The sequence below is a fragment of the Trichechus manatus genome, unplaced genomic scaffold, assembly GCF_000243295.1.
Source record: "Trichechus manatus latirostris isolate Lorelei unplaced genomic scaffold, TriManLat1.0 scaffold00056, whole genome shotgun sequence".
NCBI classification, from domain to species: Eukaryota; Metazoa; Chordata; class Mammalia; order Sirenia; family Trichechidae; genus Trichechus; species Trichechus manatus.
Window position 1 is genome coordinate 12,545,418 of NW_004443992.1, and position 16,826 is coordinate 12,562,243.

General features: G+C 38.2%; 1 protein-coding gene across 1 annotated transcript in view; it reads left to right on the forward strand.

The window, feature by feature from the left end:
• PARD3B (par-3 family cell polarity regulator beta) overlaps positions 1 to 16,826 on the forward strand; it is a 588,698-nt gene that overhangs the window by 167,965 nt on the left and 403,907 nt on the right. The window contains exon 5 of the mRNA XM_023732913.1: positions 11,283 to 11,371. Coding sequence (XP_023588681.1) covers positions 11,283 to 11,371 — 89 coding nt within the window. The remainder of the gene's footprint in view (positions 1 to 11,282; positions 11,372 to 16,826) is intronic.

Sequence of the window (16,826 nt, forward strand, 5' to 3'; positions counted from 1 at the left end):
AATGAAAACAAAAACAACAGTTGCCACTATGTTGATTCTGACTCATGGCAACCCCATGTGTGTCAGAGTAAAACTGTGCTCCATTAGGTTTTCAGTAGTTAATACTTCAGAAGTAGATCACCAGGCCTTTATTCTGAGGCACCTCTGGTGAATTCCAACTGCCAACCTTTTGGTTAACAGCTAAGCACGCACGTTAATCCTCTGCACCACCCAGGAACTCTTTGAGTGAGGGAAAGCAGAGCTTTAAAACTGTTTTTCTATTTCCTTTTGTAAATGTGGTTGACCAGGGAAAAGCAATGGTAATTTGGGTAGCCTTTTATTCTAAAAAAATTTTATCAATAGTGATAAATTTCTTTGGGGATGTATAATGTGATGATGCTTTCTACTGATCCATGCTCCTGTATGAAATCAGTGACTTACACCACCTGTGAAATATGAAATGATAGCCTGATGCAGACACCATCATCACCCCTGGAGAGAGGGGTGGGCCCGCCTGGTGTTCAGCCCTTCTCACACAGCCTGTGAGCGCTTGAGGTTGCTAGCGCTTAGTGCTAACTAAATGTAAACACCTTTACTTTCCAGCTGCTGCTAATTGGTTTGGGAATATTTATGTAAGTGTTGATTTTAAAGCTAAAAATAGTGCAGTGATGTTTAAATCCAGCTCATTCTGGCTGTCAGAAATGTTCCTCAATCCTGAAAGTGTTGCTAAAAATGTTCACTTTTTAAAAATTGTAGTTATTAAACTTGTCTGTTGTAAAAGCCATGTATGATAGTTTCCTGCTCTGACAGAAGAGGTAAAGGACAAGCTTCTGAAAGGTCTCTGCCCAGTTGGCAAGACACGACCTCCTGCTGAACTCTATTAGAGAAAAAAGAATTCTAATGTGGGCAAAAGGAGGAAGCAAAATTAACTTTGAAAGAGCTCTGTACTCTTATATTCTATGCAGCTGATGACATCCCTCTATTTAAGCTAACAGTGAAAATCTAAATTTATTAATAAAATGTAAATATAGAGCTTTCAAAACCACTGTGTTTTCTAGAAGCATGTTTGGAGATTTGAAGTCATATAATTAATACTTCTCAAACTCAGAGTTAAAGAAATATGGTGGCTGTTCAACACCATTTCTTATACCTCTAGTTCTTCACAATCAGGATTATTTTTGCTCCTTTACTTCGAAATTTAAAAGTCATTATTTCACAGATTTTTCTCAAAGCTACTTAAAAAAGCTATGAGAAAATAAATATAGTTTTTTATTTTTTGGTAAGTGTGCTTTTGTGACTCTTCATTTCACCATGTAATTTAGTGAAATAAAAGCCTAAGTACTCTTAAATTATTGCTTGTCAATTATTTTGTAATTTTTGGAAAATGATTTCATGTACCCTGTTAATAAATAATCTGTCCGTAAGTCTTGAAGCACTGTACTGTTACAATGGTGTTGAAGTCAGTTTGGAATTGGCTTTGTGTCCTTGTAGGATGCCTTAAACATCTGTCTGCCTGTTCCATCTCCGGAGAATATCAAAGAATTCTCTTTTCTTAACAGAGGTAGAAATTTTTATTGAGATAATGCAACAAACACATAAACAAGCAAACAAACAAATAAAGCCCTTGACTTTGAAGAATATCATTTGCTTCAAGGTCACCTTTGCCCAGGGCCTGGGTATCTCTACAGCAATTTCTGTAGACCCACAGATGGTTCTAACAAGGATAAAAGTAGTTAAACGAAGGTGATCACATCCAGGTGTGGCAATCAGAGAACGCTTTCTAAGGGTGATGACTTTTTATTTTTATTGTGCTTTAGGTGAAAGTTTGCAGCTCAGGTTAAGTCCTCATTCAAAAATTCATACACATATTGTTTTGTGACATTGGTTGTAATCCCCACAATGTGATATCACGCTCCCCTTTTCCACCCTCGTTTTCCTGTGTCCATTCGACCAGTTCCTGTCCCTTCCTGCCTTCTCATCTTGCTTTTGGACAGGGGCTACCTGTTTGGTCTTGTATATCTGATTGAATTAAGAAGCACGTTCCTCACATATATTATTCTTTGTTTTATAGTCCTGTCTAATCTTTGTCTGAAGAGCAGGATTTGGGAATGTGTTCAGTTCTGGCTTAACAGAGGGTTGAGGGGCCATAGTTTTGGGGGTTCCTTCAGTCTCTGTCAGACCATTAAGTCTGGTCTTTTTATGTGAATTTGAATTCTGTTCTACATTTTTCTCCTACTCTGTCCAGGACTCTGTGTTGTATTCCCTGTCAGGGCAGTCATTGGTGGTACCTGGGCACCATCTAGTTCTTCTGGTCTCAGGCTGGTAGTCTCTCTGGTTCATTTGGTCCTTTAGTCCTTCGGGCTAGTATTTTCCTTGTGTCTTCGGTTTTCTGCATTCTCCTTTGCTCCATGTGGGATGGGACCAATAGATGTATCTTAGATGGCTGCTCATAAGCTTTTAAGATCCCAGACACAATGCATCAAAGTGGGACGTAGAACATTTTCTTTATAAGCTATATTATGCAGATTGACCTAGATGTCCCCCAAAACCATGGTCCCCAGGCCCCAGTCCCAGCTTCTGTGTCCCTAAAAGTATGTATCTAGACAACGTCTTTGCTTTTGCTTTGGTCCAGTGGTCCAGTTATGCTGACTTCCCCTGTGTTGTGTGTTGTTGAACACACATTCCAACTCATTTCAAGTAATTCTCTCACTGCAATATACAAAAAAGATTTTGGCAGGTGACAGATATTGCCCATTAGTTGAGATGATAAGCTATAGTTACTACCTTTTTCATAGCTGTGAAAAGGCAGAGAATTTTTGGTGCTACTTTTAATATAGTCAAATTCTTATTTTAAAACATGTAAGTCTGTGAATGTGTGTGTTCTTTTTAAGTCTGCTTTTATTGACATGATTGCTCTAAAACTGTAGTTAGTTCAGAATTATCCTTGAGCAGATTATCACACTGCAATTGGCCCAATATTGCTTTCCAACTGTAATTGACATTTTCACATACTTGGCGTATTAAGTACTTTGTTGACATAAATAGAATCTTTACTTACCATCTAACTAGAACTAGAAGAAAAAAATTCTTTAACCTTGCAAAATACTGATTTGAACCAGAAAGTTTGTTATCTTCCTCCTTTGGCAAAGGGATGAAGAAAGTTCCACTTGGAGAAGAAAGCAAAAAAGACAAAATAGATAGTTAAGACTTTGTACCAAATATTCCTATTTTTTTCTTTGACGTCCTGGGGATTTTTATATCCAGGCAGATTTATAAAGCCAAATATAAATTTTAATGAACTGCCACTGATATTTGTGCATGTGTCTGCCCTGCCACATCCCTCATTAGCATGATAACTAAGAACTAGCTATATATGTTAGATTCTGTCAGAGAAGAATACACATTAGAAAAATATAACTAGGTTGGTGTGAGAGTTGGATCAGCAAAGAAATTAGAGGGAGCACAGTCTCTAAGACTGTCCTCACTTCTAATGCCAACTACAAGTTTGGGAGGGTTTCCGAAACCACCTCAGCTTCAGTAAGTCACTAGATGGAGTCAAAGTACTTACTGAAAGCTATTATAATTAGAGTTATGATTCATTACAGGAAAATGATACAAATTAAAATTAGCCAAGGGAAGAAGCACATAGAGCAGAGTCCAGGAGAAATACCAAATGCAGAGCCTCTGTTGTCATCTCCTGCATGAAATTAGGATGTGTTACTTTCTTGGAATTGATGTGTGACAAAATACATAGAATATAGCTAACCATGCAGTCTTACCTGAGCTTCGGCGTCCAGAGCTTTATTGGGTCTTCATCACATAGGCATTATTGATTGGTTGATCGCCCATATGGTTGATCTGTCTCTCAGTTGACTGATACTGCATGACTCAAAGACCCCACCCTACATCACATTGTTGGCCTTTCTAGCATGGTCAGCCCCCATTCTAAGACTCTACAAGTACGGCCAGCCCCAGTCATATAACATATTGTTAGACTATCTGGCATGACCCAAGACCCCCAGGCAAACAAAGGCACTCCTATGAGGCATAATATTCTCAGAGTCTAGAGATTACCTGCCAGAAGCAAAGGCAAAGACCTACCTGGCCAAGAGCAAATGCCAGACCTTCTCTTTGGACAAGGCCAAATTCTTTACCACATAGTTGGTCTACAGAGGAATGCAGTATATAAAGGAATATTTAATCTGGGCATCCAAAGTCTCCAATTATTTTTGAATGTTGTTATTTTCAAGCTTTGGTTGGCAGTGATTTTTTTTCTTCAAAAGAAATGTTACAGAGCATTCTCAGGATATATATAAAAATAGATAAAAGTGAAAATACTCTGCTTAAAGTGAAGATGGAGCTGGGGCAGTGTTGGTGGTTGGAACTCCCAGAGCCTAAGTAAAAGTCTAAGTATTCCAGTCTTATTCTGCCTCACTAACTTCTTCCTTCCTCTGACAGATCCATCTGAGGCATCTCTTCTGATAGTACCTATGGGTGATTTTAAAATATGTGTGCATATTCTTTGACATTCCTCATTGTCAAAGATAAAACCTAATTCTCCTTTCCTTGAATATTGACCAGCTTTAATAATTTGCTATTAATCAGTAGAATAGGGCACATGTGATGCTATGTGACTTCTGAGGCTAGGTCATGAAATGGTGGCTTGTGCCTTTCTCTCTCTTTCTCAGATTGCTCACTCTGGGGCAATGCCGGAGACCTGGGGGATACTATCAAGCCTATCAACATACAAATCAGGACACTCAAACAGCCTTACGATAGACTCCTGTGGACAGGAAGGAAGGTTTGCTACCAACAGCCAGAACCAAGTTACCAGCCATGTAAATATGCCACACTTAAAAGTGGAACTTCCAGAGAAGTACTTTTGGAATGATGAAATAAAGACCTCTGAAAATCTGCACTCCACAAAACAACAAGAACACTGGCAGAAACTGTTAAACTAAACTTTTCCAGAACTCATCAAAGGCTTGAAGCAATAAGGGGAGCATTTATTTAAGGAAAAAAGAAAAGTTGAATCTCACTAAGAACAGTGAGCTTTGTGATATTTTAATGTATGCTCATTTTATCCCCGATAGCCTTGCAACAATGATAACTGTGAAAACCAGCATCCAGGCAGCCACTTGAGGGATAAAATGAGTTTGGAGTCCACCAAAAACCCTACCCCAGAATATGTTTATTATTTGACTTGACAGCTCCCTGGAAAAGTTCCATTCTCTAGGCTTGTCTTACTTGACTTGACTCAAAGTTCTCTCTTACGAACAGCACTATTCCCAGGATGTTTGTCAAAAAGTAGAAGAAATTGTTTAACATGGCACTACTTGAACTACGATACTAACTGGGGCTAAGAAGAAGCTGACCATAGAACCCATAAGGAAAATCTGTTGTTATTGTGTGCTGTCAAGTCAGTTCTGACTCATAGCGAACCCTATATGACAGAGTAGAACTGCCCTGTAGGGTTTTTTAGGCTGTAATCTTTATGGGAGAAGATTTACAGGTCTTTTTTCCTATGGAATTTCTGGTGGGTTTGTACCACTAAGTGCTTAACTATTGAACTACCAGGGCCCCTTAAGGAAAATCTAGGGAATGAGATGTCTATATGGGATTTTGAGATACTCTGACATATTCCTGGGAATTTATAAGGCCACATGTATGTGTATGATCGTGCACATACTCAGAAAAGACCTGAGAAGGCTCTAAGAGCTAACCTGACTGATTTTGAAGCTCTCAAATAGCAGGAAGTGAAAACTCAGGCAGAATTATAAACTACGTACCAGAATATTGGAGGCATGTCCTAACACACACATGCCCCTAAATGAAGGTGAGGAGACTTATTGGTTCAAGGCATTTAAGGACACCTCATTAAGTCATTAACTGACCATTAACTAATCAAGCAGAAACTTCAGTGGTTGCACACAAGAAAGGATACAGAGTTAACAGAATTAGTTCAAGAACGTCCCTAAAAGAATAAAAAGCAACATTGCCCCATTGTATTATTTGAAATGTTCAGTTTTCAACAAAAACTTACAAGACTTGCAAAGAAACAGAAAAGTATGGCCTATACACAGGAAAACAAGGAGTCACTCGAAACTTTCCCTGAGGAAGCACAGATCATTGGACTTACCAAAGACTTTAAATAAGCTATTATGAATATGTTCAAAGATCTAAAGGAAACCATGTATGAAAAATTAAAGGAAATTATGGCAGGGCTGGCTCACCTAACAGAGAATATCAATAAACAGAATAAAAATTATTTTTTAAAAAATTTACCAAACAGAAATTTTGGAGTTGAAAAGTATAATAATAAAATGAAAAATTCACTAGAGGAGAACAACAGCAGATTTCAACTGGCAGAAGAAAGAAATGGTAAACATTGATATAGATCAATTTTAATTATTCATTCTGAAGAACATAAAGATAAAAGCATGAAAAAAAAATCTCAGAGTCCTATGGAAGACCGTAAAGCATACAAACACTCACACTATGGGAGTCCCAGAAGTAAAAGAAAGAGAGAACGGGACAGAAATAATATTTGAAGATATAATGGCCAAAACTCCCTCAAATTTGATGGAACATCACTGATCTCCATAGTCAAGAAACTTAGCAATCTCCAATTAGGGTAAACTCAAAGATCCACACTTAGACATTTTATATTCAAACAGTTAAAAAACAAAGACAAAGAAGGAATTGTTAAAGCAGCAATAGAAAAGCAACTCATCATGAACAGGTATCCTCAATCACATTAAAAGCTGGCATCTTATCAGGAACTATAGAGGTAAGAAAGCAGTAGAATGACGTATTCAAAATGCTAAAAGAAAGACTGTCAGTCAAAATTTCTATATCCATCAAGACTATCCTTCAAAAATGAGACAATTTGTCACTATCAGACATGCCATACAAGAAATACTAAAGGGAGTGTTTCAGGCTGAAAGGACACTAAACAATAACTCAAATCTACTTAAATAGATAACAAATATTAGTAAAAGTAATACAAAGGTAAATATAAAAGACAATAAAATGCATTTTGTTTGTTCCATTTTTTCTCCTACCTGATTTAAATTCTACTGCCCAAAGTAATAATTGTGTAAATGGAGTCATAATGTAAAAAGATTTAATTTGTGTAACAGTAATAACAAAGTAAGGGAGAAGGAACAGAGCTATACAGGAGCATAATTTTTATACACAATTGAAATTAAGTTGGTATTGATCAGAACTAGATTGTTTTAGGAGCCCTGGTGGTATGGTGGTTAAGAGCTATGGCTGCTAATCAAAAGGTCAGCAGTTCAAATTCACCAGCCGCTCCTTGGAAACCCTATGGGGCAGTTTCTACTCTGTCCTACAGGGTCGCTATGAGTCAGAATTGACTCGATGACAACAAGTAGATTGTTTTAAGTATATTTATTAAAAAAATCAGAAAAGGAGGAATAGTGGAACAAAAAGCCATAAGATACAAAACATATAGCAAATGACAGGTATAAATCCTACTTTATAGGTAAATACATCAAATGTAAATAGACTAAACACTTCAGTCAAAGGGCAGAAATTGGCAGAATAGATTAAAAAATGATCCAACCGTATGCTCTCTACAAGAGATACATTTTAGATTCAAAGACACAAATAAGTTGACTGTAAAAGGATGAGAAAGATATACCATGCAAACAGTACCCAAAATAGAGTTGGAGTGACTATACTAATATTACACAAAATAGAAACAAAAATTGTTACTAGAGACAAAGAAGACATTGTTTATAATAAAAGAGTGAAATCATCAGGAAGACAAAACAATCATAAACGTATATGCACTTAACAACAGAGTCCTAAAATACATGAAGCAAAAACTGACAGAATTGAAAAGAGAAATACATAATTCAACAGTAATAGTTGGAGAAGTCAGTACTCCAGTTTCAGTAATGGATGGGACAACCAAGCAGAAGATCAACAAGGAAATAGGATCAACAAGAAACACCATAAATCAACTACACCTGACAGACATCTATAGAAAATTATATCCAACAACAGCAGCATACACGTTCTTCTCAAGTGTACATGGAACATCCTCCAGGATAGACCACATGTGTGGCCATAAAACAAGCCTCAATTAATTTAACAGGATTGAAATCATACATAAAGTTTCCTGTCCAACTGCAATGGCCTGATACTAAAAAACAATAACATAAGAAAATTTGGGAAATTCACAAATATGTGGAAAACAAATTCACAAATATCTGGAAAGTAAATGAAGAAATAAGTGAAATTGGAAAATATTATGAGATGAATTGAAGCAAAACACAATCTGATGAAGGCCATCTACAAAAAACCCACAGCTAGCATCTTATTTAAGGTGAATGTTTTTTACCTAAGAAAAATAACAACATCATAATGTCTGTTCTTATTACTTCTATTCAACATTGTTCTGGTAGTTCTAGCCAGAGTGATTAGGCAAGAAAAGAAATTAGGGGCACTCATATTGGAAAGGAAGAAGTGAAACTATCTCTGTTCGCAAATGACATGATCTTGTATATAGAAAACCTAAGGAATCCATATGCAAAAGAAAACTATTAGAACTAATAAACAAGTTCAGCAGGGTTGCAGGATATAATATCAATATATAAAAATAAGTTGTATTTCTATACACTAGCAATGAACAATCCAAAAATAAAATTAAGAAAACAATGTCATTTATATCAGCATTAAAAAAAATAGCATAAATAAAGTCATCATCAAATGTCCTAACATGTATAATGTTGTTGTTAGGTGCCCTTGATTTCAGCTCTACCTCATAGCAACCCTATGTATAACAGAATGAGACACTGCCTGGTCCTGTGCCATCCTCACAATTGTTGCTTTGTTTGAGCCCATTGTTGCAGCCACTGTGTCAATCCTTCTCATTGAGGGTCTTCCTCTTTTTCGCTGACCATCTACTTTACCAAGCATGATGTCCTTCTCCAGGGACTGGGCCCTCCTGATAACATGTCCAAAGTATGTGAAATAAAGTGTTGCCATCCTCCTTTCTAAGGAGCATTCTGGCTGTACTTCCTCTGAGATAGATTTGTTCATTCTTCTGGCGTATATTCAACATTCTTTGCCAGCACCATAATTCAAAGGCATCAATTCTTCTTCAGTGTTTCTTATTCATTGCCCAGCTTTCACATGCATATGTGGTGAATTGAAAACACCATGGCTTGGGTCAGGTGCACCTTAGTCCTCAAAGTGACATCTTTGCTTTTTAACACTTTAAAGTCTTTTGCTGCAGATTTGCCCAGTGCAGTACGTGGTCCTGTTTTGAGTGCCTTACAACCTTAGAGGCTTATCCTCCAGCACTATATCAATCAGATGGTTTTCTGCTGCTATTCATAAGGTTTTCACTCACCAGTTTTTTTTTTTTTTATTTTTTAGAAGTAAATTGCTAGGCCATTCTACCTAGTCTGTCTTAGTCTGGAGGCTCCACTGAAAGCTGTCCTTCATGGGTGACCCTACTGGTATTTGAAATAGCAGTTGCATACCTGTTACTGTTGCCATCGAGTTGATTCCAACTGATAGCAACCCTATAGGACAGAGTAGAACTGCCCCTATAATGTTTCCAAGGAGGAGCTGGTAGATTGGAACCATGGACCTTTTGGTTAGCAGCCAAGCTTTTAACCCTTGTGCCACCAGGGCTCCACCGGTCGGTTGCATAGTCACAAATAATCACACATGGTACAATAGTCACAAATATTTTGTTAAATTGTCTCCCTCAGTATTTTTGTAACCTGCTCATCCTTTCTCCTTTTTTCTGTAAGTATGTCAAACCCTTCATAACAATATGAATGGTCAGAACCTTTTAAAAATATTCATAGTTTAAGATTTGCTACCTTCAGCTATGAAGTGTTCTTTAACCTAATTAATTCTGTTGTCTTTATTTATCCCCATGGAGAGGAGGGGAAAAAAGAAAATCTAGTATAGACCAAGTCCTTCACAAAACCATCAAATCCTGAATGGAATGTTGCTACTCAGTCTAAGACTGAAATCTTTTTTTTTTTTTTCACTCAGTTCACTAAGACAAATTACTTCAGTTGCTACTATGTCTTGCTTTCATTAAGATATTTACCTAATTCCTTTTTGTTCAAGTTCTTAAGCTCAAATATTGTTTTGCTCTTTTTTTTGTTGTTGAAATGATTTTTTTCAGATCAAAGAATGCTCTGTTTACTGGTATGGCTGCTGATAATGGGTATTTCTCTATGTGGCTTATTCTTTAAGTGTAACCACAGTCCATAACTAAGACTGTTTGTCTAGTGGTGGGACTCTACTTCTTCTAGTGGTGGGAAGAGTTACTCTGTTAAAGTACAATTTCAATACCTAACAAAGACCTGATATGTTACAGAAGTAAGAATATAAATCAGGCTCGCTTTCTAGAATCCATCTTCTCTCCTTCTGGTCTGGGTAACATCCAATTCAACTTTGCCACTGCCCTGGAAGTGCAGAACCTCTCTGGCCCTTTTACCTCTTTGTACTGGAACAGCATTTACAATTTTAGAAATTAAATGGTTAATTTTAGCTCCTCTCTGCTGAAGATCATCTACAGACTCAAAATCTCATGGCAAGGTAACAAGTCCAGATGCCTTCTTCCTATGATGTTCCCGTTATGCTTCTGATAGAAGTGACCTTGCCAGGCAAGGTTTTTGCATGGATTTTGCTTTGTTTATATTGGTGTCAGGGGAGGTGCAAGCAAGTACAGTACATTAAAGCTAATATATCACCACCTGTCAATGGCATCTTCCCTTTGGTACTCCTTTTCCTTTCTGCTTAAAAACACTCAGTCCCCAGAGCCTATGGTTGAGTAGCAGGAAGCTAAATTATATATGCCCTGGTGGCACAGTGGTTAAATGCGTGGCTGCTAAGTGAAAGGTCAGCAGTTCGAACTCACCAGCTGCTCCATGGGAGAAAGATATGGCAGTTGGCTTCCATAAAGATTTACAGCCTTGGAAACCCTATGGGGCAGTTCTACCCTGCCCTGTAGGGTCTCTATGAATTGTAATCAACTCGACAGCAGCGGGTAAATGATATATTCCATACCTCTTAACATATTGCCTTGTGTAAATGGCCCATTTGAGTATTTTAGAAACCAAACAGGAGAAAAAAGAACATTGAAAGCATTGAAAAGATTAACACCTGTTTCCAGTCTTTAAAGAAATAGGAGCATACTGCACATCCAGAGTAAAACCGTTTTCTGTCCCGTGTTGAGACATTTTATTCACATTTTCAATTCAATATGTTAGTATCCACATGCTTACAGGTTTGTTTTGCTACAGGATTCCTCACAGAACTTAGAAGACAGAGAAGTAATGAATGGTGTACAGACAGAACTCCTGGCATCACCGAAAACCAAGGTTGCGTTGAGGTATTCTCTTTATGTGAATAAGAATATTTATTGCTTTTTTATGTTTATTTAATAGTTTATAATTATCCTTATTTTACAGGAAAGATCAAGTTAAGTAGAATAGTGATGCAAAACCAGTCCCTATTCTAAAATCAGTTACTTACTCGTTCTTCCCATTTTCCTCAAAAGATATGGGTACTTACTGATAAACATATATACAAACGAAGCGCACTTTTTCCATTACTTTTCTGCAACTTGGATTTCTTAATTGCTTTTTCTTTTCTTTCTTTCTTTTTTTGAACCACAGTTTAAAGTGTACATTTGAGATTTCCTTGCAGTTGAGTGTTTTACTTTGGCTTTAGCCCTTGAGTATTGCATTGTATTGTATTCTACAATCTTGCAGAATTTTGCTCCATGTATATAAAATGAATCTAGTCTATCGACCACACTTTTTCATGTTTATAATGAAAATAACTCATTATACAAAGTCAGTTGCGCTCATGTTTACAAGTACTTCTTTTGCTTGGCGCTAGTTTCCATTTCAGTCCTGGGTACTTAAAAACCAAAAGCAAACCTGTTGCCATCCAGTCGATTCTGACTCATAGTGACCGTGTAGGACAGACTAGAACTGCTCTGTAGGGTTTCCAAGGCTGTAAACTTTACGAAAGCAGATTGCCACATCTTTCTCCTGCGGAGCAGCTGGTGGGTTCGAACCGTCAACATTTTAATTAGCAGCCAAGTGTTAACCACTACAGTGGGTTCAAATCCCAACTGTGATGCTTACCAGTTCCATGCAGTTAGGCAAGTTACTCAGCCCTGTTTGTCTTAGTTTCTGATCGGTAAACTGCAGATATTACTAAAACCTTCTTTAGACTATGAGCATGAGAATGAAAGGAGTTGATATATGTAGAACATTTTAAACAGTGCCTGGAGCTGAGCTCTTAACCAAAACGTTGGCAGTTTGAATCCACCAGCCAGCCGCTCCTTGGAAACCCTTTGGGGCAGTTCTCCTCTGTACTATAGGATCACTATGAGTTGGACTCCATTCAATGGCAGTGGTGGTGGGAACAGAATGAGCCCTATGATGATTTGCTGCTGTTGCTACTATTATTATTATTGTCATCATCATCATCTTTATTATTACTATGAATTTTATCATTGTTATTTTATTTAATGGTACTTAAAACTTCCCATAAGGAATGTAATTCCATGTTTAATAGATTGTTGGCTTCAGCATTAGAAGATGATGCTTCTGAGGTTGATTTAATTCATTCGGTCATTTAGTCAACGTATTCCTTTCATTCAATCCAGTTACTAATAGGCGCCAAAAAATTTGCATGGGATTAACTTTAAATAATACACTCAGGCCACAGCCCTGATTCAATGTAAGGGGGTTTCCCTGTGGTGTGACCTATATGTAGGTTATCAGATTTTTAGCACTAATGTGTGGATTCTCTTGAAGCTTATAACTTATAGCCATAGGATCATATAACTATTTCATTTATTATGCCTCTTTGATTAACAGTCTGCACAACATTAAAAATTTGGTGCAGAAAATCTCTAGGACACTGTCTTTTTAGAAGTTTGATAAGTTATTTTTTGGAGGTAGGAATAAAATGAATGCAATACTTTCATTCTTCCTTTTTTTTTTTTTTTAATTTTAGCTTTTTGGAAAGTTTGCTAACATCTTGGCTAAATGCTATCTGAATAGCTATCAGAGAGTGATCAATTGTTTGGTTTATGGCTGTGTGAGCAAATCATCTAAGCTTTCTCCAGGTACAGGGAATTGAGAGAAATGAAATATGCAACATTAAAAATATTATTTAATTAAAATATGTGTATTGTGTAATTTGATTATCAAAATAGCCTTTTTGCATGAGTTTTATTATCACCTTTGGTAAACTAAGTGTCATGGATTGAATTGTGTCCCCCAAAAATATGTGCCAACTTGGCTAGGCCGTGATTCCCAGAGTTGTGTGGTTGTCGCCCATTTTGTGATCTGAAGTAATTGTCCTATGTGTCATAAATCCTAATCTCTGCCTGTGGTTAATGAGGTAAGATCTGGTTATATTAAAGAGGATTAGGGTGGGATGTAACTTGCTAATTACTGATCCAATATAAGGGGAGTTTCTCTGGGGTGTGGCCTGCATTGCGTTTTATCTTACAAGAGATAAAAGGAGAGAGAAGGGAGAAGAGAGAAGGGAACTTCCTACCATCAGGAAAGAAGAGCCCGGAACAGAGTGTGTCCTTTGGACCTGGGTTCCCTGTGCTGAGGACCTCCTAGAGCCAGAGGAAGATTAATGCCAAGTACATGGAGATCTCCAAGGAACACTGGGCCCACAGATGTTGGAAGGAGACAAGGACCTTCCTTCAGAGCCAGCAGAGACAGAAAGGCTTCCCTTAGAGCTGGCACTCTGAATTTCGACTTCTAGCCTCCTAAACTGTAAGAGAATAAATGTCTGTTAAAGCTACCCACTTGTGATATTTTTGTCATAGCAGCACTAGATAACTAAGACACTAAGGTACTGTAATTCAGAGCAATTAAGTAACTGCTAGAGACCCTACTGGAGCCTAGTGGTGCAATGGTCAAAGCACTGTACTGCTAACTGAAAAGTTGGTATTTCAAACCCAACAGTCACTTCGTGGGAGAAAAGACCTGGCGATCTGCTCCTGTAAAGATTACAGCCTAGGAAACCCAATGTGGCAGTTCTACTCTGTCCTTTAGAGTCACTATGAGTCAGAATCAACTCCATGCACACAACAGGGATCTCACATACCCCTACCATTCCTGACACCAAATTTATTGACTCAGATATTACCTATAATCTTCACCTTCCCTCATTCATTGATGTTTTATTTTATACTACATAAGAAGGGATAGGAGACTTCACATATTGAGCACCAGTATAGGAGAAGCACGGCTGAAATCTGATTTGGAGCTGAATTCGGAAAGTGCAGTGGATGGTAACCGTTGGCCAAACCCAACTCCCAGCACTCACAGACTCGGGTAGGGGAAGGATGAGAACAATCTTAACAGTATGGAATGTACAGCTAACAAGGGAAAGCTTTTGAAGGAGAGGACATTGGTTCTAGCTGGTATGGGACAAACCAATAGTAGAGAAATTAGGGAACCATGAGTTACAGCCATGTTATATGGTCAGTATTCTCCTGGGGCAGAAGCAGTGGATCCGATATTCTACAGAGCTTGGTATAAGCTTAGGTCTTTAAGCATACTTCCACCTGGGTGGCATAGAAGTTAAGTAAATGATTTGCAGAGTCCATTTCAAAATGTCTTGAGCCTGTTCTCAGGTTTCATTCCTGTAGTCATTGTTCAAGCCTGTGGTACATCTTAGCTAGACTATTGCAATAAACTGTTAACACCTCCTGAGTATCATTCTCACTGCTGAATACATTTTTCTAAACCATAGCATTTATCACATCATCCCTTAGTTCTGAAACCTTTGTATTCAGACAACTCTTGGGTTTGAACACTAGCTCTACCACTTACTACTTATAAAAGGGCTAATTACTTTACCTCTTTAAAACGTTTTCCTCATAGGGAAAATGGGTACCATGATCACATAGATTATTGGGAAGATTAAATGAGATATAGGCAACTGCACTTAGCACAATGCTAAGTGAAAGGCTGGATAAACAATGTCTATTGCAATTATGATTATACAGATAATACAGTTTACAGTTACTATTTCTCATTCTCTCAAACTAGACTCTGAATCTTCCAAGGGATTCCTGACACTTAGTGTACATCTTGAGATAAAATAGATACGATGTTTGTTGAGTGAATGAGTGGATAAAACAATTCTCCACAAATCATAAACATAACTGCACCAACTCCCCACTTGTTGACATGTTACTTGCCAAAGACCAGGTCATTATGTGAAAATCTGTGTTATATAAGAGTCGGCACAGGTGTTTCCCCCATCGCTCACTACCTGTCAGGCACCCCCAGCGCATCTTGGGATGTGCGTGGTGCAGTGGGCCCCCTTTTCCCACCATGCCTTCCTCACCACCAGGGAGCCTGCAGGGTCGGGGTGGTGGATGGTGGTCTGGGGCTGCCCACTGCCCCTGGAGCATCAGGGGCCTCGCATTATCTGGCCACACTCAAGGCCTCCGCGCGGACCCCTGCGCCTCGTCCCTCTACTTTCCCACTCCTTTGGCTCCAGAGATGGCCTAGGCAGTGGCAGGTGGCTCCTGGGACTGCAGGCAGATGAGCGCTGGCCACCTGGGCCCAGCAGTGGCTGCAGAGGTAGCAGGGATGCCTCTTTGGAAGAAGAGACCTCTGAGGCCCCTGTCCGACTCCTGCGGCTCCTGTTGGACCTCTTTGCGCTGCTAGCCATGAACCTAGCCCAGCTTTTCTGCCCGACCTGGGTAAAATGAACTGCTGGTGGCCTGCGCTGCCTCGCACTCTCTCACAACCCTTACCATCCTCTATTTCCTCTCTCGCCTGGATTCCTTATTAACACACAAAACAGTCGATTTTTTTCTGTCGTTGTAAATGGGAAATGTTTGATAATGAGATAGTCATTAAGTGCGGAGTTGGTGTATTAACTTCTGACGCATGATTAACAAAAACATTTTTAATTAAAAAAAAAAAAATTTAGCAAGCTGTCTCCATATAGTCTCACAATGTTCATCTCTTATGAAGCACCATTTAGTGCACTTTGATTGTTAAGAATACAGTGAATCTTTTAAGAACTGCCCATGTGGGATCAAATTGACAACAGCAACTCGAAAGCTTAGAGAGGAAACTTAGGGGCAGTGAGTTTATGTAATGGAGCAGGAACAATTCAGAAAAGGAGAGTGAGAATAGTTGCACAACTGGAAGAATGTAATCAGTGTCACTGAATTGTGCGTGTAGAAATTGTTGGTGTGTGTTCTGCTGTGTATATTCTCAATAAAAACAAAAAATAAAATATTTTAAAAATACAATGAAACAAGAGATTTTGATTGGGTGTTTTTTGTTTGTTTTGTTTTATTTTTAGTTACACTTTGAGCTTTTCTTTAAATTGCAAGTGATGTGTGCAAAAGACCTTCACCTCATCCCTAATTCCTATCTCATCCCCGACACAACCTCGTCCCTGACTCCTACTTTCCCCAGTTAGCATCCTCCAGACTCGCCTTTTTTTCAGGCTTAAAACTGCGATCATATTTCATCCTATCTTCTTTGCTTCCAATATCCACTCATTTGGCAAATTATTTGCAGAGTCCATCTCAAAATATCTTGAAACTGTGCTCATATTTTCATGCTTTCTTTCCCATAATCACTCCTCAAGCCTGTCTTATCTTACAGTGAGACTATTGGCAATTGCCTAACTCCTCTCTTAAAAACAAATCCGCCTTTTTTCTCTCCTTTTTCTAATTGATTCCTCATATCACTACCGAGTAAATTTTTATAAATCACAGCATTTATCACAAAAGTTTTTAGTTCCAAAACCTTAGTGATTTCATTTTCTAC